Source organism: Delphinus delphis, chromosome 2 (assembly GCF_949987515.2).
Source record: "Delphinus delphis chromosome 2, mDelDel1.2, whole genome shotgun sequence".
NCBI lineage: Eukaryota > Metazoa > Chordata > Mammalia > Artiodactyla > Delphinidae > Delphinus > Delphinus delphis.
In genome coordinates, this window is record NC_082684.1 from 121310865 (window position 1) to 121338120 (window position 27256).

A 27256-nucleotide genomic window follows, 5' to 3' on the forward strand; every position below is an offset into this window, starting at 1 on the left:
AGACATGACACCATAAAGCTACTGGAAGAGAACATAGGCAAAACATTCTCTGACATAAATTGTAGTAATGTTTTCTTAGGTCAGTCTCCCAAGGCAATGGAAATAGAAGCAAAATAAACAAACAGAAACCTAATTAAACGCATAAGCTTTTACACAGCAAGGGAAACCATAAAGAAAATGATAAGACAACCAGAATGGGGAAAAGAAATGTACAAACAACATGACCACCAAGGGATTAATTTCCAAAATATACAAAGAGCTCATACAATCAATAACAAAAAAAAACCCACCCAATCAAAAAATGGGCAGAACACCTAAATAGATATTTCTCAAGAAAGACATACAGATGACCAACAAGCCCATGAAAAGATGTTCAACATTGCTAATTATTAGAAAAATGTAAATCAAAACTACAATGGTGTATCCCCTCATATCTGTCAGAATGGCCATCATCAAAAAGTCTACAAATAATAAATGCTGGACAGAGTGTGGAGAAAAGGGAATCCTCCTACACTGTTGGTGGGAATGTAAATTGGCACAGCCACTGTGAAAAACAATATAGAGATAACTTCAAAAACTAAAACTAGAGTTGCCACATGACCCAGCAATCCCAATCCTGGGCACATATCTGAAGAAAACGCTAATTCAAAAAGATACATGCACCCCAATGTTCACAGCAGCACTATTTACAATAGCCAAGACATGGAAGCAACCTAAATGTCCATCAATAGATGAATGGATAAAGAAGATGTGGTACATATATATAATGGAATACTACTCAGCCATAAAAAAGAATGAAATAATGCCATTTGCAGCAACATGGATGGACCTGGAGATTATCATACTAAGGGAAGTAAGTCAGACAGAGAAAGACAAATATCATATGATACCACTTATATGTGGAATCTAAAATATGATACAAATGAACTTATTTACAAAATAGACTCACAGACATAGAAAACAAACTTATGGTCACCAAAGGGGAAAGGGGGTGGGGAGTTTGAGATTAGCAGATAAATACTACTGTATATAAAATAGAAAAACAACAAGGTCCTATGGTATAGAACAGGGAACTATATTCAATATCCTATAATAAACCATAATGGAAAAGAAAAAACAAACAAAATAAATCATCAAACCAAACAACACAAAAACAAACACATAGATACAGAGAACAGAGTAGTGGTTACCAGAGGGAAAGGGGCAGGGCAACAGGAGGGTGAAATGGGTAAAGGTCATCAACTTGAAAACTATGATTATTACATCTGCATTCGTCCCTCAAATGTGAATCAGTAGGATAACAACCTAATCAGCATGGGCTCAGTACAACTTTATAAAAGTATCTGTGAGATATTTTAGATCAGGATATTAATTACAGACTGATGAAATGCTGACAGCTCAACAGAAGTCTCAATTTAAGACACAGCTTTCATTGACAGTGGAGCTGAGGGCTCTATTCCACTGCACATAAACCAAGCTGAAACCACAGCCACAATAGTGTGCCAGTCTGAGAACACAGGGGACACAAGGCACCTGCCACTTTCTGTCCTCTCTACGGGCCAGGTGTTATAGTCTATAACTCTTACAACAGGACTTGGATGTCATTTTAATTATTCCATTTAGAGATGGAAACCTCCATCAGTGAGGTCAGGGAATCTGCCGGTAACTGGTGGAGGAACCCATTATATGAGTCCAGATTTTTTCTCACTCAAACACTCTCTAATCCACGTGACTCTCTAATCCACGTGAAGCTAATTTGCTCAATTCCTACAGTAGTAATGAATAAACATAAGAAATAGATCATCTGTTATTCTATAAACTGAACTGCATATTCAAATCAAGTGCAGTCATTAGATTATTCCTAGGGACACGTGACCTGAGTTATTTACCAAATTACATATAAGAAAAAATAAAATACTTATATATTGAAACCCCATTATATTCTTTCTCAACAAGAAATAATCGCCTAGTAAAAAGTATCTTTAATGAACTGAACTGCAGGCATAAGCTATAATATGGCCTTGTCTTACACAGAATGGTGCCTTAGGTAAGCGTGCCATGGGACTAAGGTATGTGCGTGAAAGGTGGGGAATACGCAGGGAAGGGTCACCTGCCAACGTGTGTTGAGCTGAGGTAATGGCTCTTCACTCAGAATCCTCTGGATACCTAATTAGTTTCTCCTGGAGATGACAGGTATAATTTCTCCACAAAATTTGTTCTCCATCTCCCCTATGCATTTGAATTAACTTTGTGATATAAACAGCTAACTAAGTCTACAGTAATAGCTCTTACTTCAAGCACAGCAATTAAGAGTGCCTGTTTCCTCTCCTCCTACATCTGTTCTGAGAGTGCAGTGAATACATTTGAATTATTATCTGGATATACAATAATTGCCCAGAAATGACAACTCACCTGTCTGTAGAGTAGGCTGTGCTTTTTAGGTGAGGACTAGCCAGGCTAACCTAAATGTTCAGTTGAGACAGTCATCTGCTGTGCAGTAAGAATGGAAAAAATAGTTTGACTTGAGTTACAGCGGTCATCCAAAAATCTGTGCCCAGATGAGGCAGCTAGATTGTGTGCTTTAGGGACCCCAAAATATCCCCCATTCTACCTCCAACTCCCTCTTCCTCTGACATACAAGCACCTGCACTTCAACCTTTATAATTCATTCCTTTTAATTAAAACCTCGTGTCTCTTATTTTTTCTTAAAATATGAAACCCATCAGGATGAAGGACAATTCTATAGAACCAATATAAATCATAATATATCTAAATATTTAATTCTTTGTACAGCCCTTCACACATTTCAAAATTCTCTCAAATTCAGCGATCTAACTTGAACTCTCAAAACCCTGGCAGGACTTGGCAGGAGCTGTCACATTTACACACCCCAGGAACCAGGTGAGGAAGATGTGGGAACTTCCTCTGGCTTTCCATGGGCTGAGCCAGGCCTCTCTCAGAGATATCACATCTGTGACCAAAAGTCTGTAAGCATTCATTTCACAGTTCTATGGTAACTCAATTACGCTCACAATTTTTAACTGAAAGATATTAAAGAGCAGCGTGATAAGGCTTGCTTTAAAAATTATACTTTAAGGCCCACTTATTATTTCTTTTACTTTTTTAACATCTATTTTCTGCAACAGAGCTAACTCCTGTCCCATTGGGGATCGTATTCCCACTATTTACTCATCTTCCCTCTTCCTACCTCATTGGGAACACAACCCTGGCAAGGGCAGGAGTTCCTCCTGCAGTACCCTACAGGGTCTGTCTGGGTCATATCAGTACCTGAGTCAGTGCTGGGCTGCCAAGGCCTCTCCGCAAGCCTGAAGGAAAGAAGGGGCAGTGGCATCTCCTCTCAGGCTCTGACTCTGGTGGGGCCGGTGGGCACCCCTTACTGGGAGGAGCTGGGGGCCTGTCTTCCGCCACCAAGGCACTTCCTCACCACCCACATCATCAGCTTCCTCTCACACTGGATGTTCCTAATTCCACATTTAGAAGAAATTCTAATTAAACTTGGAAAATAAGCTTTAGGAAAGCCAGGAAAAGAAATCCAGATATGCAAACACATGAGAAAGAGGAACAGAAAATTAATCCCTCTGGCTACAGACACAGCCAAGAGGAGACTTTTCAGATGTCCTCCCTGAATTAAATGAGCCCATGGGTCATCTCTACACATTGTGCATGTCTTCACCATGTTCATTCACCTTTAAAAGCCAATTTTATTTTTCCCAACACTGATTGCATTTAGCCTAGACTGGCCAGATTATGGACAGGGAGGGAATTTGTATTCTGTAATAATCTATTTTCAGGAGAGTGCTTCAAATTTCTTGAAACCCCGAAGGGAGAAAAACTCACTCAGGTCATTTTCCTTCCTTTTTACAATTATCTTATTAAAAGGTTTATCCTCCTCCAGCATTTTTGAGCCCACATGACAAGATGTGTTGCTGAGATAAATGACACCCTGCATAGCCCTGAAAATAGCAAGGGACATAGCTGAAGTATTACTTAGAATGACAGATAGTTAAAAATGGGAAACTAAAACAGATACATCCATAATTCAGAAGTTAGCTGAGGAGAGACAATAGCTGGGAAAATAGTGAGTATTTTTAAAACACAATGATCACAATTTGTATTCTGAAAACTAATAAGAGTAACATGTGGACACATGACTTCTATGCAACATAAATGAGTCTGTTCGATTCTATTTACTGTTGACAATAACAGTGATGAACCATTTATTTCATTTCCTGATGTTGGATCCTTGTGGATTCAGTTGGACTACGTATGTTGGGAGATGCCAATGTAAACTGATGCATCTAAAGTTAGGAATTAGGAACTGTATCCTAGTGGACAGTTCTCAGCTGAAAACTTGTAAAAAGTATACAAAAATGTTGCAGAAACTGTTTCATGGTTACACCACATTATGCCATCCTCAAGACAGTCCTTCAGAATTTATTAATCCCATGGGAAAGATGAAAAATTGATGCTAGAAGAAATCAGGGGAGAGACACTTGATACAGCCCAGCAGGGAGGTGAGGGAGTGCAGGCCATGGAAGAAAACATCAAGGCTGGAAGGGAGGCAGGAATGAGCTCCGTGTGGGAAATGGGACAGGGGTTAAGAGGATCATAGGCTGGAAAGAGATAACAGCAAGGATGCAGTTGAAGAAGACAGGAGGCTGGGTGTTCCTAGATGGTGTGACACATAAAAAAAGTAGGCAAGGGCCAGAGCGCTTACCTCTCTTTGTCATCTGAAGGGGCTTGGACTTCATCCTAGAAGCAAGTGGAGTTTTTAAGGAGTTTAAGCCAGGGAGAGCCTTAACAGGTCTGCTTTACTCCAAAGTGGGAATAGCATTATCAAATCCTAGATGCTACCTGCAGACCCCTTCCCCTTCCCCTTCCCCTCAGAAGAACCCAAGCGTAGGCAGTATCAGGCAGCTCCCCACCTGTCCACAGCCCCGGGCTGGATGCAGAGGGGATGCTCAGTAAATATGGGCCAACTGGCTGAGAGAGGATGGGACTGATAATGGAGGGGAGCAAATAAACTGGTAATTACAACAAACGACTGATAAATCCATGAACAGCACTGTATCATATAAATATAAGTTGACTGCACCTTGATGAGGAAACACAATGGTTACAACAAATAAAATATTGCTACATGTGAAAAAAAGTAGTGACAAAAGAAATACAGATATTTATAGTAAATTATCCCTTAAAGCAGAGGCCTCTACACCATGAACAAAAATGGTGTCTAATTCAGTATCTTTTACCAGGAGAGCTGTCCTTGGGCAGTTACTCTGAACATCAGTGAGTTGCCGGATTCTGCCACTGAGACATTATTTATCATTTAAGTGAGACAGGAAGAGGAGTCCTAAGATACCCAGTGACCCTGGGGCGCTTCATCAGGCCACCCTGCTGCCCCAGGACCATGACAATGTGCATGGTGGAACTTTCAAGTCATGAAACCAAAGAGGAGCATACTACTATATGGTTTTATATTTAGTTGTTTTTTAAATCTCTTTCACTCAAAAACCACAGAGCCCTTCTGATATATGAAAATGACTTCTGAGGACCAAATGACATGAGGCTTTAGAAGAGCTGCCTTCTAAGAAAGAAGCATTTGTTCTTTGTATTATGCTGTTTCATTTGGAAAATTCACAATTCCTTATTTTTCCTTAAAGGAAAAATAAAATCTTTAGAATTGTGAATTCTGCTTGCCTGTTGCACATGACAAAGCCTTAGAACATCCCCTCCCAAGTGTTGTGTCATGTGAGTATGTAAGAGGGGCCCCCTGATTTTGAATGGACTTGCCTTGCATTTTCTATAAATAGTGCAGTGATCTAGCTAGAGTCAGAGAGATCTGGGTTGGAAGCCAAGCTTACCCACTTTCTACCCATTTTCACCCACTTTCTTCCAATTTTCCCCCTCAGAGGATGAATGTGGTGCTGAATAATATTTCCAATGGCACCACGTATGGAAGGCACTTTGCTATGTTCTAGCACAAGATAAACAAAGGACCAATTGGACTAAACTTACCCAGAAGGGCAAAGAGCGAGTCTTATTTATCTTTGCTCTAAGGTCAAGCACAGTGTCTGACAATTAATGAGAAAATTAGTAACATTTTCTCAATCTTCTCTTTCCATGTAAATGCAGAATTGCTGCACACTTTTCATACTGGGTAGACTTTTTATGTATTTATGATGGGAAAACTGTGGTGACAATTGAATTTATGAACCTTGTGCAATGGTAATTTAGATGTATTGCTCAGTGAATAAATACCTTACAGCAAGAAGGAAGTTTAAGAGTAATTTGTTCCCCTCCTTCATCATATGAAAGAGGCAACTGAGACACAGAAAGATGACAAGACTGCTCCAATACTGCACAGGACATGTATCTCCAAACCCTCTGCACACTACACCACAAGGATTTTGAAATTCTATGCCTACTGGGACCAGTGTAATTCTATGTCTTGATACAGATAAATTGGAGAATGAGCCTCAAACTTGGAAAAACAGAGGGATGGGGCAGCTGGGGTAGTGTGAGGGTTGGCAAGCTGCAGGGCTCTAAATGAAACTGAGCCCCATGGAGAAGAGGAAACAAGCCATAGACTAGGTGCATCCTATGAAAAATGTGTCTGCAACAACCCCCATGTTCTCTGACCATCACCATGAATAGGTATGCATTTCTCTCCTGGCCAAGAACACTACCCTTGTCTTGGTCTTTTTAAATCTATCAATTGTTAATCTATCAAAACAATTGATAGAAAAATTAGATAGAAAATCAGCAAAGATATAGAAGAACTCAACAAAAGTTGGATCCTCAACAACAGGATCCTCAACAACAGGATCCAATTCATCCAGTAACAGCAGAATACACATTCTTTTCAAGTATCCATGGAACATTCACCAAAACAAAACATATACTGGGCCATAAATTAAATAGTAACAAATTTAAAAGAATTTTGAACTCGTACGGAGTATGTTCTCTGATCACAATGGAACCAAACTAGAAATTAGCAACAGATAACAGGAAGACTTTCAAACACTTGGAAACTAAAAACACACTTCTAAATAATCCACGAGGGGGCTTCCCTGGTGGCACAGTGGTTAAGGATCCACCTGCCAATGCAGGGGACATGGGTTCGAGCCCTGGTCCAGGAAGGTCCTTTATGCCATGGAGCAACTAAGCCTGTGTGCCACAACTACTGAGCCTACACTCTAGAGCCCATGAACCACAACTACTGAGCCCGCATGCCACAACTACTGAAGCCCATGCACCTAGAGCCCGTGCTCCACAACAAGAGAAGCCACCACAGTGAGAAGCCCGCGCACCGCAATGAAGAGTAGCCCCTGCTCACCTCAACTAGAGAAAGCCCGCATGTGGCAATGAAGACCCAACGCAGCCAAAAAATAATGAATAAATTTTTTAAAATATGAATAAATAAATAATCCATGAGTTAACGGGGGAAAAAGTCTCAGGGGAAGTTAAAAAATACATTGAACTGAATGAAAATGAAAATACAAAAGAGCAAAATCTGTGAGATACAGCTAAAACAGTGCAGAAAGTGCAATTTAGAGCATTAAATGCTTACATTAGAAAAGAATAGTCTCAAGTCGAGACTCTAAATGCTACCTCAAAAAAGAGGAGCAAAATAAACCCAAAGCAAACAGAAGAAAGTAATAATAAAGATAAATAGCAAAATATAATAAAATTGAAAATAGAAAAGCAATACAGAAAAATAATGAAACAAAAAGTTGGTTCTTCAAAAAGGTCAATGGAACCAACCTCTAGCAAGATGACAAAGAAAAAAAGAATGGTGACACAAATTACCAACATCAGAAATGAAGCAAGGAATATTATTATAGGCCCCATTGATATTAAAAGGTTTATAAAGGATTAGCAAATAGAATACTGCAATATATTAAAAGTTTTCAAAAAAGAGTATTATTAAACATGATAAGTAGGTGTGGTTTATCCTGGGGATGCAAAGCTGGCTCAGTATTTGAAAATCAACCAATGTAATTCACCATATTAGCTGTGTAAAAAAAAAAAATCACATGATCATATCAACTGATCCAGAAAATGTATTTGGCAAAGTTCAACACCCATTCATGACAAAATAAAATATTCTCTCAGAAAACTAGAAATAGAGGGAAATTTCTCAACTTGGTGAAAATATATATAAAATATCTCTAGCTAACATTACACTTAATTGTGAAAGACTGAATGCTTTTCCTCTAAGATCCAGAACAAAGCAAGATGTCCACTCACACTACTACTATTCATGTAGCATTGGAAGTTCTAGCCAGTGCAACAAGGTAAGAAAAATAATAATAAAAGGTATACAAATGGGAAAGCAAGAAATAAAAGTCTCAATCGCAGGAGACCTGATGATGTACATAGAAAATCCCAAGGAACCTATCAAAAACAAACAAACAAAAAAACTTCCTAAAACTACTGAGCTTGGCAAGTCAGAGGACGCAACATTAACTTACAAAAATTAACCATATTTCTGTATACTAGCAATGAACAGAGGGAGAAGAAAATTTTAAAATACAGTACCATTTACAAGCACTCCAAAACCATGAAATACTTAGGTGCAAATCTAACAAAATATATTCAGAACTTGTATACTAAAAACTGTAAAACACTGAATGTAAGGTACTAAAGAAGATCTAAATAAATGAAAAGACATATCCTGTCTATGGATCAAAATACTCAACATAGTAAAGATGTCAATTCTTCCCAAATTGATATAAAGATTTAACACAAGATATTTTTGTAGATACAGACAAGATAATTCTAGAATTCATATGAAAAATATGTATTATAAGAGCTAAAATAATTTTGAAAAATAAAGAGGTTGAGGACTTCCCTGGTGGCACAGTGGTTAAGAATCCACCTGCCAATGAAGGGGACATGGTTTCAAGCCCTGGTCCAGGAAGATCCCATGTGCTGCGGAGCAACAAAGCCCGTGAGCTACAACTACTGAGCCTGCACTCTAGAGCCCACGAGCCACAATTACTGAGCCCACATGCTGCAACTACTGAAGCCTGCGTGCCTAGAGCCCGTGCTCTGCAGCAAGAGAAGCCACCACAATGAGAAGCCCGTGCACCACAACAAAGAGTAGCCCCTGCTCACTGCAACTAGAGAAAGCCTGCATGTAGCAACAAAGACCCAACGCAGCCAAAAATAAATAAAATATTAAAAAAAAATAAAGAGGTTGAATTACTTCCACCCAATTCCAAGGCATATTACATAGCTGTAACAATCAAGACTGTGGGTACTGACACAGTGATAGACACATAGATAAATGGAAGAAAATAGAGATCCCAGAAACAACCCACAGAAGTTGAGCCAACTGACTTTGGACAAATGTGCAAACATAATTCAAAGAGCAACGATAGTTTTTTCAACAAATGGTAATAAGGTAACCAGATATCCATGAGCAAAAGAAAAAGAAACTTAGCTCTAAACCTCACACCTTGATTTTTTATAACAACTCAAAACTGATAACGAATTAAATGTAAAACCTACAATTATAAAACGTTTAGAAGAAAACAGGAGAAAATCAGGAACTAGGGCTTCATGAAGAGTTCTTAGACATTACTCCAAAAGTATGTTCCATAAAACAGTTAAAAATCAGTAACTTGGACTTCCTCAATGTTAAAAACTTTTCCTCTTTGAAAGATCTTGTTAAAAGGAAGAAAAGAAAAGCTACATGAGGGAAAAAATTTGAAAACTACATCTGGCCAAGGAATCATATCTAGACTACAGGAAGAACTCTTAACAAAGCAGTAGAAAAATAAATAAAACAAAATCATCCAATTTTTAAACGGGCAACTAATATGAGGAGACATTTTGATGAAGAGGATAAACTATTGGCAAATAAGCACATAAAGAAAATTTAACAATTAGGAAAATGTAGATTAAGACCACAAAGATATACCAATCTATTGGACATACACCTATTAGAGGAGCTAAAACAAAAAATAGTGACAGGCGGAGGGGAAGTTGGTGGAAGACTAAGACGCGGAGATCACCTTCCTCCCCACAGATACATCAGAAATACATCTACACGTGGAGCAACTCCTACAGAACACCTACTGAATAAAGGCAGAAGACCTCAGACCTCCCAAAAGGCAAGAAAGTCCCCACGTACCTGGGTAGGGCAAAAGAAAAAACAGAGACAAAAGAATAGGAATGGGACCTGCACCAGTGGGAGGGAGCTGTGAAGGAGGAAAGGTTTCCACACACTAGGAAGCCCCTTCTCGGGCGGAGACTGCGGGTGCCGGAGCGGGGAGCTTCGGCGCCGTGGAGCAGAGCGCAGCAACAGGGTGTGAAGGGCAAAGCGGAGAGATTCCCGCACAGAGGATCGGTGCCAACCGGCACTCAACAGCCTGAGAGGCTTGTCTGCTCACCCGCCGGGGCGGGCGGGGCTGCGACGTGAGGCTCGGGCTTCGGTTGGAGAGCAGGGAGAGGACTGGGGTTGGTTGCGTGAACACAGCCTGAAGGGGTTAGTTCACCACGGCTAGCAGGGAGGGAGTCCAGGAAAAGGTCTGGAGCTGCCGAAGAGGGAAGAGACTTTTTCTTCCCTCTTTGTTTCCTGGTGCGCGAGGAGAGGGGATTAAGAGCGCTGCTTAAAGGAACTCCAGAGACGGGCGCGAGCCGTGGCTAAAAGCGCAGACCCCAGAGACGGGCGGGAGATGCTAAGGCTGCTGCTGCCGCCATCAAAGGGCCTGGGTGCCAGCACAGGTCACTATCCACACCCCTCTTCCGGGGAGCCTGTGCAGCCCGCCACTGCCAGATTCCCGGGATCCAGGGACAACTTCCCCAGGAGAACGCACGGCGGGCCTCAGGCTGGTGCAATGTCATGCCAGCCTCTGCCGCCGCAGGCTCGCCCCGCACTCCACGCCCCTCCCTCCCCCCGGCCTGAGTGAGCCAGAGCCCCAGAATCAGCGGCTCCTTTAACCCCGTCCTGTCTGAGAAGAAACAGACGTCCGCCAGCGACCTACACGCAGAGGTGGGGCCAAATCCAAAGCTGAGACCCTGGGAGCTGTGAGAACAAAGAAGAGAAAGGGAAATCTCTCCCAGCAGCCTCAGAAGCAGCGGATTAAAGCTCCACAATCAACTTGATGTACCCTGCATCTGAAGAATACATGAATAGACAACGAATCATCCCAAATTGAGGAGGTGGACTTTGAGAGCAAGATTTATGAGTTTTTCCCCTTTTCCTCTCTTTGTGAGTACTTATGTGTATGCTTCTGTGTGAGATTTTGTCTGTATACCTTTGCTTCCACCATTTGTCCTAGGGTTCTATCCATCTGTTTTTGTTTTAATTTTTTTTCTTAATAATTAAGTTTAATTTTAATAACTATTTTATTTTACTTTATCTTCTTTCTTTCTTTCTTTCTCTCTTTCTTTCTTTCCTTCCTTCCTTCCCTCCTTTAGACAACAAATCATCCCAAATTGAGGAGGTGGACTTTGAGAGCAAGATTTATGATTTTTTCCCCTTTTCCTCTTTTTGTGAGTGTATATGTGTATGCTTCCGTGTGAGATTTTGTCTGTATAGCTTTGCTTCCACCATTTGTCTTAAGGTTCTATCTGTCCGTTTTTTTTGTTTTTTTTCTTAATAATTATTTCTCATTTAATAACTTGACTATATTTTACTTTATTTTATTTTACTTTATCTTCTTTCTTTCTTTCTTTTTTCCTTCCTTCCCTCCTTCCTTCCTTCCTTCCTCCCTCCCACCATCCCTCCCTCCCTTCTTTCTTTCTATCTTTCCTTCTTTCTTTCTTTCTTTCTTCCTTCCTTTCTTCCCTCCTTTCTTTCTTTCCTTATTTCTTTCGTTCATTCTTTCTTCCTACTTCTACTAATTCTTTCTCTCTACTTTTTCTCCCTTTCATTCTGAGCCAGTGGATGAAAGGCTCTTGGTGCTCCAGCCAGGAGTCAGTGCTGTGCCTCTGAGGTGGGAGAGCCCACTTCAGGACACTGGTCCACAAGAGACCTCCCAGCTCCACATAATATCAAACGGCGAAAATCTCCCAGAGATCTCCATCTCAACACCAGCAGCCAGCTTCACTCAATGACCAGCAAGCTACAGTGCTGGACACCCTATGCCAAACAACTAGCAAGACAGGAACACAACCCCACTCTTTAGCAGAGAGGCTGCCTAAAATCATAATAAGTCCACAGACACCCCAAAACACACCACAAGACGTGGACCTGCCCACCAGGGAGACAAGATCCAGCCTCATCCACCTGAACACAGGCACGAGTCCCCTCCACCAGGAGGCCTACACAACGCACTGAACCAACCTTAGCCACTGGGGACAGACATCAAAAACAACGGGAACTAGGAACCTGCAGCCTGCAAAAAGGAGACTCCAAACACAGTAAGATAAGCAAAATGAGAAGACAGAAAAACACACAGCAGATGAAGGAGCAAGACAAAAACACACCAGACCTAACAAATGAAGAGGAAATAGGCAGTCTACCTGAAAAAGAATTCAGAATAATGATAGTACAGATAATCCAAAATCTTGAAAATAGAATAGACAAAATGCAAGAAACATTTAACAAGGACCTAGAATAACTAAAGATGAAACAAACAATGATGAACAACACAATAAAAGAAATGAAAAATACTCTAGATGGGATAAATAGCAGAATAACTGAGGCAGAAGAACGGATAAGTGTCCGGGAAGATAAAATAGTTGAAATAACTACTGCAGAGCAGAATAAAGAAAAAAGAATGAAAAGAACTGAGGACAGTCTCAGAGACCTCTGGGACAACATTAAACGCACCAACATTAGAATTATAGGGTTTCCAGAAGAAGAAGAGAAAAAGAAAGGGACTGAGATAATATTTGAAGAGATTACAGTTGAAAACTTCCCTAATATGGGAAAGGAAATAGTTAATCAAGTCCAGGAAGCACACTGAGTCCCATACAGGATAAATCCAAGGAGAAATATGCCAAGACACATATTAATCAAACTGTCAAAAATTAAATACAAAGAAAGCATATTAAAAGCACCAAGGGAAAAAACAACAAATAACACACAAGTGAATCCCCATAAGGTTAACAGCTGATCTTTCAGCAGAAACTCTGCAAGCCAGAAGGGACTGGCAGGACATATTTAAAGTGATGAAGGAGAAAAACCAACAACCAAGATGATCTACCCAGCAAGGATCTCATTCAGATTTGATGGAGAAATAAAAACCTTTACAGACAAGCAAAAGCTGAGAGAGTTCAGCACCACCAAACCAGCTTTACAACAAATGCTAAAGGACCTTCTCTAGGCAAGAAACACAAGAGAAGGAAAAGACCTATAAAAACGAACCCAAAACAATTTAGAAAATGGGAATAGGAACATACATATCGATAATTACCTTAAATGTAAATGGATTAAATGCTCCCACGAAAAGACACAGACTGGCTGAATGGATACAAAAACAAGACCCATATATATGCTGTCTACAAGAGACCCACTACAGACCTAGAGACACATACAGACTGAAAGTAAGGGGATGGAAAAAGATATTACATGTAAATGGAAACCAAAAGAAAGCTGGAGTAGCAATTCTCAAATCAGAAAAAAGAGACTTGAAAATAAAGACTATTAGAAGAGACAAAGAAGGACACTACATAATGATCAAGGGAGCGAACCAAGAAGAAGATATAACAATTGTAATTGTAATTGTAATTGTTACAATATAACAATTGTAAATATTTATGCACCCAACATAGGAGCACCTCAATACATAAGGCAAATACTAACAGCCATAAAAGGGAAATCGACAGGAACACAATCAGAGTAGGGGACTTTAACACCCCACTTTCAAAAATGGACAGATCATCCAAAATGAAAATAAATAAGGAAACACAAGCTTTAAATGATACATTAAACAAGGACTTAATTGATATTTATAGGGCACTCCACCCAAAAACAACAGAATACACATTTTTCTCAAGTGCTCAGGGAACATTCTCCAGGATAGATCATATCTTGGGTCACAAATCAAGCCTTGGTAAATTTAAGAAAATTGAAATTGTATCAAGTATCTTTTCCGACCACAATGCCATGAGACTAGATATCAATTACAGGAAAAGATCTGTAAAAACTACAAACACATGGAGGCTAAACAATACACTACATAATAACGAAGTGACCACTGAAGAAATCAAAGAGGAAATTAAAAAATACCTAGAAACAAATGACAATGGAGACTTGACACCCCAAAACCTATGGGATGCAGCAAAAGCAGTTCTAAGAGGGAAGTTTACAGCTATACAAGCCCACCTTAAGAAAGAGGAAACATCTTGAATTAACAACCTAACCTGCACCTAAAGCAATTAGAGAAAGAAGAACAAAAAATCCCCAAAGTTAGCAGAAGGAAAGAAATCATAAAAATCAGATCAGAAATAAATGAAAAAGAAATGAAGGAAACAATAGCAAAGATCAATAAAACTAAAAGTTCGTTCTTTGAGAAGATAAACAAAATAGATAAACCGTTAGCCAGACTCATCAAGATAAAAAGGGAGAAGACTCAAATCAATAGAATTAGAAATGAAAAAGGAGACGTAACAACTGACACTGCAGAAATACAAAAGATCATGAGAGATTACTACAAGCAACTCTATGCCAATAAAATGGACAACCAGGAAGAAATGGACAAATTCTTAGAAATGCACAACCTGCCAAGACTGAATCAGGAAGAAATAGAAAATATGAACAGACCAATCACAAGCCCTGAAATTGAAACTGTGATTAAAAATCTTCCAACAAACAAAAGCCCAGGACCAGATGGCTTCACAGGTGATTTCTATCAAACATTTAGAGAAGAGCTAACACCTATCCTTCTCAAACTCTTCCAGAATATAGCAGAGGGAGGAACACTCCGAAATTCATTCTACGAGGCCACCATCACCTTGATACCAAAACCAGACAAGGATGTCACAAAGATAGAAAACTACAGGCCAATATCACTGATGAACATAGATGCAAAAATCCTCAACAAACTACTAGGAAACAGAATCCAACAGCACAATAAAAGGATCATACACCATGATCAAGTGGGGTTTATTCCAGGAATGCAAGGATTCTTCAATATACGCAAATCAATCAATGTGATAAACCATTAACAAATTGAAGGAGAAAAACCATATGATCAACTCAATAGATTCAGAGAAATCTTTTGACAAAATTCAACACCCATATATGATGAAAACCCTGCAGAAAGTAGGCATAGAGGGAACTGTCCTCAACATAATAAAGGCCATATATGACAAACCCACAGCCAACATCATCCTCAAAGGTGAAAAACTGAAAGCATTTCCACTAAGATCAGGAACAAGACAAGGTTGCCCACTCTCACCACTCTTATTCAATATAGTTTTGGATGTTTTAGCCACAGCAATCAGAGAGGAAAAGGAAATAAAAGGAATCCGAATCAGAAAAGAAGAAGTAAAGCTGTCACTGTTTGCAGATGACATGATACTATACACAGAGAATCCTAAAGATGCTACCAGAAAACTACTAGAGCTAATCAATGAATTTGGTAAAGTAGCAGGATACAAAATTAATGCACAGAAATCTCTGGCATTCCTATATACTAATGATGAAAAATCTGAAAGTGAAATCAAGAAAACACTCCCATTTACCACTGCAACAAAAAGAATAAAATATCTAGGAATAAACCTACCTAAGGAGACAAAAGACCTGTATGCATAAAATTATAAGACACTGATGAAAGACATTAAAGCTGATACAAACAGATGGAGAGATATACCATGTTCTTGGATTGGAAGAATCAACATTGTGAAAATGACTCTACTACCCAAAGCAATCTATAGATTCAATGCAATCCCTATCAAACTACCACTGCCATTTTTCACAGAACTAGAACAAAAAATTTCACAATTTTTATGGAAACACAAAAGACCCTGAATAGCCAAAGAAATCTTGAGAACGAAAAACGGAGCTGGAAGAATCAGGCTCCCTCACTTCAGACTATACTACAAAGCTACAGTAATCAAGACAGTTTGGTACTGGCACAAAAACAGAAAGATAGATCAATGGAACAGGATAGAATGCCCAGATATAAACCCACGCAAATATGGTCACCTTATCTTTGATAAAGGAGGCAGGAATGTACAGTGGAGCAAGGACAGCCTCTTCAGTAAGTGATGCTGGGAAAACTGGACAGGTACATATAAAAGTATGAGATTAGATCACTCCCTAACATCATACACAAAAACAAGCTCAAAATGGATTAAAGACCTAAATGTAAGGCCAGAAACTCTCAAACTTTTAGAGGAAAACAGAGGCAGAACACTCTATGACATAATCACAGCAAGATCCTTTTTGACCCACCTCCTAGAGAAATGGAAATAAAAATAAACAAATGGGACCTAATGAAACTTCAAAGCTTTTGCACAGCAGAGGAAGCCATAAACAAAACCAAAAGACAACCCTCAGAATGGAAGAAAATATTTGCAAACGAAGCAACTGACAAAGGATTAATTTCCAAAATTTACAAGCAGCTCATGCAGCTCAATAACAGGAAAACAAACAACCCAATCCAAAAATGGGCAGAAAACCTAAATAGACATTTCTCTAAAGAAGATATACAGACTGCCAACAAACACATGAAAGGATGCTCAACATCATTAATCAATAGGGAAATGCAAATCAAAACTACAATGAGATATCATCTCACACCAGTCAGAATGGTCATCATCAAAAAATCCAGAAACAATAAATGCTGGAGAGGGTGTGGAGAAAAGGGAACACTCCTGCACTGCTGGTGGGAATGTGTACAGCCCCTATGGAGAACAGTATGGAGGTTCCTTAAAAAACTATAAATAGAACTACCATATGACCCAGCAATCCCACTACTGGGCATATACCCTGAGAAAACCAAAATTCAAAAAGAGTCATGTACCAAAATGTTCATTGCAGCTCTATTTACAATAGCCCAGAGATGTAAACAACCTAAGTGCCCATCATCGGATGAATGGATAAAGAAGATGTGGCACATATATACAATGGAATATTACTCAGTCATAAAAAGAAACAAAATTGAGCTATTTGTAATGAGGTTGATAGACCTAGAATCTGTCATACAGAGTGAAGTAAGTCAGAAAGAGAAAGACAAATACCGTATGCTAACACATATATATGGAATTTAGGGAAAAAAATATGTCATGAAGAACCCAGGGGTAAGACAGGAATAAAGACACAGACCTACTGGAGAACGGACTTGAGGATATGGGGAGGGGGAAGGGTGAGCTGTGACAAAGCAAGAGAGAGGTATGGACATATATACACTACCAAATGTAAGGTAGATAGCTAGTGGGAAGCAGCCGCATAGCACAGGGATATCAGCTCGGTGCTTTGTGACCGCCTGGAGGGGTGGGATAGGGAGGGTGGGAGGGAGGGAGATGTAAGAGGGAAGAGATATGGGAACATATGTATATGTATAACTGATTCACTTTGTTATAAAGCAGAAACTAACATACCATTGTAAAGCAATTATACCCCAATAAAGATGTTAATAAAAAAATAGTGACAATACCAATTGCTGGTGAAGATCTCTCACATAGTGATGTTGGGATAGAAAATGGTACAGAAAGTTTGGAAAAGAGTTTGACAGTTTCTTAAAAATAATTAAACCAACATTTATCATAGGACCTAGCAATCGTACTCCTGGGCATTTATCCCAGAGAATAAAATCTTATGTCCATGCAAATTACCTGCATAGAAATGCACACAGTCATTTATTTGTAATAGTCAAAACCTGGAAACAACCAAAATGTTCCTCAATAAACATTAATCAAACTTTTGTCTATCCATACCATGGAAGATTGCTTAGCAATAAAAAAAGCAAACTACTGATACAGGCAACAACTTGAATGGATCTCAAAATCATTTTGCTGAGGGAAGAAAAGCCAATCTCAAAAGGTCACGTACTGAATGAGTGCACATACGCAACATTCTCAAAATGACAAAAATACGGAAATAGAGACCAAATTAGTGGCTGATGGGTTAGAAATTTTGGAGGAGGGGAATCTTCATGGTGATAAAACAGTTCTGCATCTCAATTATAGTGGTCATTACACAGATCCACACATGACAAGATGATGTGGAGCCACGTACACACACTGTACCAATGTCAACTCCTGGTTTGATACCCACGAATTGTGTGACTGCACTACCTTTGCAACTTCCTGTGATTTTATAATTATTTAAAATAAAAACTTTAAAAATATATTACAGTATGTTTCCTACTGGAATAACAAACATCAACACTCACTTCCAATATCAGGCCTCAGCTTCTTATCATATTCTCTCAGCAACTTGTTGAGAATAAGAGTCACATCTGTATCTTGGGATTTTGGAGCCAAGACCCACTTTTGGTTTGATGAAGAATCTTCATATTCATCCTCTTCCACCTTTCTGGATCTGTAATTATGGCACAAAGTATGACATATAAGTTGTAGCAATGGCTCCAGGAAGTGTCAAGCTTTGGCTCACCCAAGCACCACTGAAATAGGTAGAAAGGCCCTAGTACACTCATCCCAACCAATAGATTATCTCTAAAATTAAAAAAGTAAAACAAAACACAAATAAGAAAGAATCCAACAAGAATGATAGTACTGTTAACATAGCATGATGTTTTCATTAAATGTCACAAAATGATTCCATGTCCATGTTAAACCATAGACATCATAATAACTCAATGCATGAAGGCCAACCAGCAGAGTCAGCCTTCCTTGGATCAACCTTGAGAACCTCTGAAGGTCAAGGCACAAACATCTTGCTGTTTCCACTCCCCACTGCCAAGACCTCATTTTAGTTGAAGGTAAGAACAGCTTCTTCAGAATGCACTCACTGAAAATTGTTGAATCTGACTCTGTGCTTCTCATGGAGACCAGCACCTTTGGTCTAGGCAGACACAGGGATACGAGGAGGTGGTATGCTTGGCCAGCACCCATGTGGGGTGCCAACGAACAGCGATATTGGTTGGTAAACACCCTCTGGTGATTTTACATGCCTCCTACCACACAAACTGATTCATCTCTTACAGAGCAGGCTAATACAGACATTAAAAATTAAAACCTTTCTAATATGTCTTTACCATTTGGCCCTTTAATAAATGTGTCCAAATGAACGCTGAGCATATCTGAGTCTCTCCTGAGCAGGGCTGAGCCTGACAGGCGCCTCTCCTGGGTGATACATGCTCACAGGAGTACTCGAATGGAGAGGTCTCAAAATGACAAGCTAGCTTCCTTAGTGAGTGAGGCCATCTCAGCAACACAGCCATCCAGGCCTGAAAAGAGCAGAGTCTTCTCTTCAAAGTAGCACTTCCAGGGGGCCTGCCATTTACCGGGGCAAAAAAGCTCATCACACAAACAAGCAACCTTCTTCCTTTATGGCTTGTCAGTGGGTGCACCGTAATGACTTTTTTTCTTCACAAAAGAGAACAAAATATAGAACAGAAAATTGCATTGAGGTTTATTTGTCCTGAGTATGAGCTCATTTCTGATTAGCTTCCCAGATGGGAGCCAAAATGGCAACAACATCTCAGGGCAGTTGTGTTCTGGGACGTGTGTCTTTAAGTTAGTTTTTAGAATGGTCTAAATTATCTGTAATGAACATGAAATAAATGAAAAGAATAAACTTTTTAAAGTTTATTATCTCTACTTTGTCTAACGTCTCAGAATCATATATATATACTTACATAATATAACATGTAACTATAATATATAACATCTGTATAATCTATGTATGTGTCATATGTACATTAGTCTTTTTATGAGTGTTAACTAGCCTTAACATAGATCAGAACAGTGTCAGTCTAGTCCTATATGAATATATACACTTACATGAAGTTTTGATAATAAATATATGGCATATATCTCAAAGATTGACATCTTTTAATTTTTTCCTTGGCTGATATTAAACTATAATTCTATTTCTTGACTGGAAGTTTAGAATAAATCATCCATAGGAACTATAAGTTGCCGTGGATTTTTTTCACACTGAATATTCACCATCAATAGGAACTTGTAAAATTTGGGACACATATTCAAGAACTGATATACTTCATTTCATTATTTGTAAGCCTGATGTTTTATAAATAACACTACAGAATTTTAAATGCAGAATATTTTATTTTATCAGGAATATTGTCAGGAATGTTAATTTTATCATCTTACAAAAAAGTGGGTGGAAGCAGGTTCTGCAGGACATGGATTGCTGGGGGCCAACCATTGCCCACAGGACCTGGCAATTCAGTCCACAGCAAAAACACTTGGGAGACTATGGACTATCTGTCTATCTGTCTCTCTAGACAGATCACCTGGGAGGATCACATACAGCATCCTCAGGACTCCTTCCAACTCGCCCACAGTGCGGTCCTCTCTTCCTCTGCTGTCTGTCTCTTCCCCTCCCCTCCCCTCCCTCATCCCCAGAGACAGCTCACCAGCACAGACCAGACCATGCTCTCCATGCCCTGTATCTTCTCTTGCCCCAACACTCATATGTTCACAGAAGGAGCACACTAACTCTTCATCAGTTTTCTGTATACACAGCCTTAGTTTCTGAAAAATACTTTGAGCTATGTCAATAACAGGTATTATGAGACTAATTCTCCCTCTAGCAGTCAAGTGGTGATGAGAGGGTTTTCCTGAAATTGCGTAAGCTTCTTAGCTCAGTGTAGGTGAGGGAGGAGACAAAGAAAGGAACAGCTGCAGCATCCTCTCCTGCCCCTTCCCCTTCGGGAGGTAAAAATGGGACACTCGTGGCTCTGTGGCTGGGTTGGGGGGGACAGCGGGCAGCACACAGGCAGCGATGCTCTGGGCCGACACTGGGCTCCTCCCAATCTTGATGCCATGTCAGTTTGCTGCAGGACTTCAGAGAATGAAATCGAAGCTTCCCAGTGCTAGTGCCGGACCACCAGCCCAAAGGAAAATCCTCCCTTTGATGAAAACCCAATCTCAGGGACTCACCAGAACGTGAATAAAACAAAAATGTTCTATTTTTCTAAATTCTAAGTGGGTTATATATAATCTTCATCAGTGTTATGTTATCAGGATTGTTGGGTCCTAAACACCATCATTACATTTTTCTTAAAAACAAATTGGTGATGTAGTGACAGCTCAGCCATCATATAGTATTTTCATGTCTTACATATTCTCTTCAGCTACAAGGACAGAGACAAAGTTGGATGTATCTATAAACATAAAAAGGAGCTCCTAAACCTCAGAAAGCAGTTAGCCATCCGCTTATGGTATCACCAAGGTCCAGGTGTGACTTAATGTGTTTTAATGTAGAATAAGCTCCTCCATAGGTGTCAGAATGGGTTATTTTCTCTCCACGGAGCTGCCAAGCCATCACCATGGAGCACAACTGTCAGAGCCTTCTCTAGGGCTCTTCAACACCAGGAAGGCATGCCAGAGTGCAAATGAGAACCCTCTCAGACTTAATAACAGTTTTGAAAGGTGATGCTGGACATCAGATTACTTTACATGTCTGTAAAACCCATTCAAAGAGCAAAGACACTTTCAAAGGAGAGGTATACAGCAACAAAATTAGTTTAAAACTTGGATTTTTTTCAACTGATATGCAACCTCTATTATCAAGGCCATGGAATCAACCCAGACATAGAACATATTAAAGTTGTTACACCTGCCTTGGCAAAATGAAAGGATGAAGAATCCCCAGAGATTGTATGTGTGTTTGGGAATCCCTAGACACCTGAGCACTTCAAGTTAGCCACCCAGATACCTTCCTACTAAGCACATAAAGTAATGAAGACAATAGCGGGTTTCCTTCTAACGTGTATCTATAAACAGCTGATTATCTAACCCTGAACTGCAGGTCACTGCATCCAGTCGGTGGCAATAGGAAGGTCGATTAGATATAACCTCAGATCTGTATATGACCTGGGACCTCCACATTGTGCCTGGTGTTGTCTGCTTCTAAAAAGAGATACATCCAGGCATGATCAACCTCAGAGAGTGCACTCCTATCTCCCTTCCCAGCTAGCTCCTTAGACAGGAAGAAACTTCAGTTGAAGGCCCAAGGAGTGTGCAGCCTGATTGGAAGAGCTGCCATGAGTCTGCCTTCCCCAGCACACACAATCTGCCTTTCTCACTCTCAACTCTTAGCAAAGACCAGCAGTGTGCGGTGGGGAGGGCCAGGACTTTCTTCCTCAGGGTCTGTCAAAGGTAGGGAGGGAGAACTATGACCCATTCACATTCACGTCTTGTAGGATTTGTTAATGTACCTTCCTAGTTCTTTGGTACTTCACAAATGTGAATGAACATGCAAGACCTCCAGGTATTGCCTATTAACAACTGCAGGGTTTATAGCCCACAGGAAGGCTCTCTAGTTTTCTAGCTCCCAGATCTAGGAAATAAAGATGGTGTCAAAACAAAAGTGTTTTGGGGGTAGGGATGCCCTGAGATTCTTGGGGTGGTGAGCGGGATGGGAGGAAGGGAGCTGCTCTAATTTGTAAAGCACAGGGCAGTCTTCAAGTTCTGGGCTACAGATCTAGCCCGAGACAGAATTAAAGGAACCAAACCCAGAATCTCCAGTTATATTCACAGCAACAGTGTTTAACCCCTCTGGTCTCACTGTCTTTCCACCCTCATGAGCCATCTTCATCTCTTCCTGGAGCATTTCTAAGCTCCCATTAGGTGGTTGGTGTCCTGGGAGGAAGGTTGGGGTATCTATGGTGAGGTAATTTCTTACAGTTACTAGGTAGATAACATTATCAATTTCAACATGCTTGCTTTATAGGGGTAGGTTTGTGCATGCTCCCGTGTGTGAAAGTGGCTCATGTAGAAGGGGTGCATATGTGTACTGTGCGTGTGCTCGCAGGACCTGGGAAGAAAATCCTTTCTGAGAAGCAGGGCTCTCAGCTGTCCACCTTGCCCCAGTCCTCCTCCACCTGCCTCCAGCCCGGCTGCTCCTCACAAAGACCGGTTTAAACTGGGCAGGTAGGAAACCGTAACTCCTGGGTCTTGGGAAATTTCAGTGATGAAAATGATACAGAATGTTGCTGTGTGTGCTGTGTGTGTGTGTGCGCGCGCGCGCGCACAGCGCTGAAACACTTGGGGGAGGGGTAGGAGGTAGACACAGGCTTTCCCCTATGATGTTGGTTTTCAAAACCCCTCAAAACCACCAGATCCTAAAAGCTTCAGGAGAAGAGCCCATTAATCTCAGAGTCCCCATGTTTCAGGCTGCAGAGAAGGCTGCAGTCGCCCAGCCCGGAGAGGCAGATGGCCATGTCCGGGGTAGATGGGACAGGTAGGGTGCCGGCCGATTTCCCGTCTCCTCCCCGCGGCCCTGGCAGGATATGCCGCAGCCCAGACGACGGACGGCGAGGCGCGCCGGCGACTTGGGGCCGGGGGACAGCGCCCCCCGCCGCCCTCCCTCCAGTCTCGGAGCCTCCGGAGATGCGGAGCCCGGGCGCCACTTACCGTGCGTGCAAGCCCGAGAACAGGCAGAGGAGCAACAGCAGCTTTGGGGCCATGGTGCCGTGGAACGTGGGGCTCAGGGTCCGAGGCCTCGGGCCGCGCGCGGCTTCCTCCGGGTCGCGGGCCTCGCCTCCGCCGGTTCTCCGTGCCCTCGCTGCCTCCGATGTCGCCGAACGTGGCGCGACTCGGGTGCCGGGCCGCCGCGGCGGGACAGGTGCGGGCTCTGGCGGCCGGCCGCGCCCCCGACGGCCGGCGGGTCTGCGCGCGGCTCCGCCTGGCTCACGCGGGACACCCGGTCCCCGCGGCGCACAGCCCCCGCCCGCGCACCGGCGCCAGGTCCGCGCAGCCAGCAGGCGGGAGCAGGTGGCTGCGGGCTGTCCCTGGCCCAGAAGACCCGCGGCCCGCAGCAGCCCACCCCGCCCTGAGCCGCGAGCCGCGCCGCGCGCCGCTGCCAGGGCGGTGGGCTCTGCGCGCGCTGTGCGGCCGCCGTGCGCTCCGGGGTGGGGGCGGGGAGGCGGCCGCTACTCTGGCAGCGACTCCGAGGAGGCCCCGGCTGGGTGGAGTTCCCCCAATTACACGTTTGACAATGCGCGAGGCGAAGAAAGCTAGGTTTGAAAGGACGCGTAGTTTGAGCCAGGAAGGGGGCGGGGCCCGGCGGGGGCGGGGGCGGGGGCGGGGAGGCTCAGGGATCCCTCCGAGAGCCTGAGGGAGGGCCCGGAATAGGCACCCGGTAGTCCGAAAAGAACCCTCGATCCCGACGGGATGCCCTCCTCCCCGCAATTCAACACTAGGTAGCGGTTCTCCGCGCTCCCTGACCTCCCAGAGCGTCCCTACCTAGGCACCCTGGCGAAGGAGCGAGACGGTCTGCTGAGAAGCCCTTCCTTCGCACACGTTGTGCTAAATCGACTGAACCCCTTCCGCACACTGCTGAGATTCTGCAAGGAAAAGTGGCTTGCTGGGGAGTATTTGGAAAAAAGCACCCCCGATGTGTACCTTTCGCACACAGAGACTAATATATACCAATAAACAGCAGTGGTGAAAAAAGGTGTTGAAGGTAGGAGACAAAGATCCCTACCTAGATAAAAGAGCAAAAGACGTTCCATGTGGTTGAACTATGAAGCGCACTTCATTCAATAGCTTTTCAAAGACTCACAGACTGAAAATTGCATTTATGTTTTCATTAGTAATAATCATTAAGAATGTTAGTCTTTCACCATATAAGAATTACAGTGTCAGAGTACCTTAGAGTACATCCACTAAGAAGTTGACTTTTATATTGGAGAAAAAAAGATAGTTCTTATTAAGTATTTTTTTATTTTGAACTACTATTCATAGAATTATAAAGATGTGATGTTTCTTTAATATATTGTCAAACAGCTTTGTTCACAGGATATATGCAAGGGTAAGTTGAAAATTGCCTGGTGTTTCCCTCTTATTTCTGGGTTCAACAACATGAACGTGGTCATGAAGTAGAGTGAAGTTGTTAGTGATGAGGATATATATATATTAACAGTGGAGCTGTGGCCTTCTTTGCATTGCCATCTTCCTGTCTCTATCTGTCTCTGTGTCGCCTTGAGCTCGCTCCAGCTCATTTCTTCCCAGGACTCCTTCTGACATCCTCCCCTGCCTTCCACAGCTCTCTCACTCAGGTCCTGACACTATGAAGACTTCCATGCCTCTCTCTCTCTTTGTCACAGCTTACCCTATACACTACCAAACGTAAGGTAGATAGCTAGTGGGAAGCAGCCGCATAGCACAGGGAGATCAGCTCGGTGCTTTGTGACTGCCTGGAGGGGTGGGATAGGGAGGGTAGGAGGGAGGGAGACACAAGAGGGAAGAGATATGGGAACATATGTATATGTATAACTGATTCACTTTGTTATAAAGCAGAAACTAACACACCATTGTAAAGCAATTATACTCCAATAAAGATGTAAAAAATAAATAAATAAATAAAATATTAAAAAAAAAAAAGAAGACTTCCAACACTCCTACATTCTGCCACTTTCAACACCTTTAACACTTCTCCCAGCTTCAGGGGAGTATGAGCCTTTATCATACTCTGTCCTAATCTTTCATTTTCTCTATCCCACACTGCAACTGAGCACTTTAAAAATCAGTTAGATGGGGACTTGCCTGGTGGTGCAGTGGTTAAGAATATGCCTGCCAATGCAGGGGACACCGGTTCCAAGCCCTGGTCGGGGAAGGTCCCACATGCTGCGGAGCAACTAAGCCTGTGTGTCACAACTACTGAGCCTGCATGCCACAACTACTGAAGCCCGCACACCTAGAACCCATGCTTCGCAACAAGAGAAGCCACCACAATGAGAAGCCCGCGTACTGCAACAAAGAGTGGCCCCCACTCACTGCAACTAGAGAAAGCCCATGCACAGCAATGAAGACCCAATGCAGCCAAAAATAAATAAATAAATTTATTTTTTTAAAAATCAGTTAGATGATGACTTATCATTCGTTAATTGCTTATAGAAATATGTCAAGTCTCCACATACTTCTTATGTGCGCTGCAAGAAAACTGCATGTAAAAAGAAACAATTCATCTATGACTCAATTTTAAACACAGTAATAGGAACTTGGGTAAGATAACAGACATTGATAACATAATAGGGGCCCAGGGCTAATGTGAAAGTTTTATATAAATGAACTAATTTTAACTCTCATGATACTATTCCCATTTCAAAGATGGAGAAAACACACAGAGAAGTTAAGTCATTTCCCTAAGATCACACAGCTAGGAGGTTGAGGACTGGGAGTTAACACCCAGGTAGCAGGCTCCAACATCTCTTAATCACTATGCCATACTACTTCTCAGATGAATAGGAGCTCAGTAAACATTTATTGTTTGGTTCTTCGAGCAAAGTTTCAGATTCCTTGCTGTATTCTTTATTATTTGAGCATGCGTACAAATACTTACAAGTTGTTTGTAATAGAACAGATTGATACTTGAATGTTTTTGCAAAATATCAGTATAGTAAGAACTGTCCAATGAAGTTTTTACAACACAAACAGTGGGAAAGAAAATGTGATGTTCTTTTTACATCCCTTTGTTGTTTAGTCTTTTCCTTTCTTGCATATTTTCAATCTGTTGTTATCATGAATGAGTGTAGCATGATCTCTTCTGGTACTTGGCCCCATTTATTAGACTTAGTGGGTCAACTTGATAGAGTTGAACATTTTACCATAGAAAGCCCCCCTTCCCATGGTGCTGCCTGGAACAAGATTTTATTTTATTTTTTTAAAGCTAAATGAGTTGAGGAAAGGCAAATTCAAAGCAAGCTTTCTGGGCAGAAGTGTGAAAGCAAAATTCAAGGTCAAGAATCTAGAATCTTCAAAAGAAAAGCTTTCTGGCTTATTTTCCTGCCTGGCCCAGCTTGACCGAGGGAGGGTGGGGGAAGCAAATAGAAAGGGAGGGAGGGAAGGGGGGGAAAGAAATGCTTTACGGAGCATGCGCAGTGCTCACTCTCCTTTTTTATTTTATTTTATTTTTTGCCTCTGTCCTCTCCATCTTTAGCAGTAGAGAAGCTGACAGTTCGGTTCCACTTGGCGCCCGGCATTTGCATTCCATTCCCCAAGTTCTCAGGAAAGGGTAAATAAAAAGTAACCTAAGAAACAGGTAAGGGTTGGAGCACATGCACTTCTGTGAATATCGAACATCCTGTAGCTATGCTTGCTGTTTGTTTCGAGGGCTGACATTTGATTCAGACTCAAGGTTTCCCAAGAAGACCTGGGCTGGCCGCTGCGT

At 41.6% G+C, this 27256-nt stretch overlaps 1 protein-coding gene across 1 annotated transcript in view; it reads right to left on the bottom strand.

Annotated features, from left to right (window-relative positions):
• GABRG3 (gamma-aminobutyric acid type A receptor subunit gamma3) overlaps positions 1-23576 on the bottom strand; it is a 635170-nt gene extending 611594 nt beyond the window's left edge. The window contains exons 1-2 of the mRNA XM_060005519.1: positions 23500-23576; positions 18324-18472 (exon numbers count right to left, since the gene is read on the bottom strand). Coding sequence (XP_059861502.1) covers positions 18324-18472; positions 23500-23552 — 202 coding nt within the window. The 5' untranslated portion in view covers positions 23553-23576. The remainder of the gene's footprint in view (positions 1-18323; positions 18473-23499) is intronic.
• Between the last annotated feature and the right edge of the window lie 3680 nt (positions 23577-27256).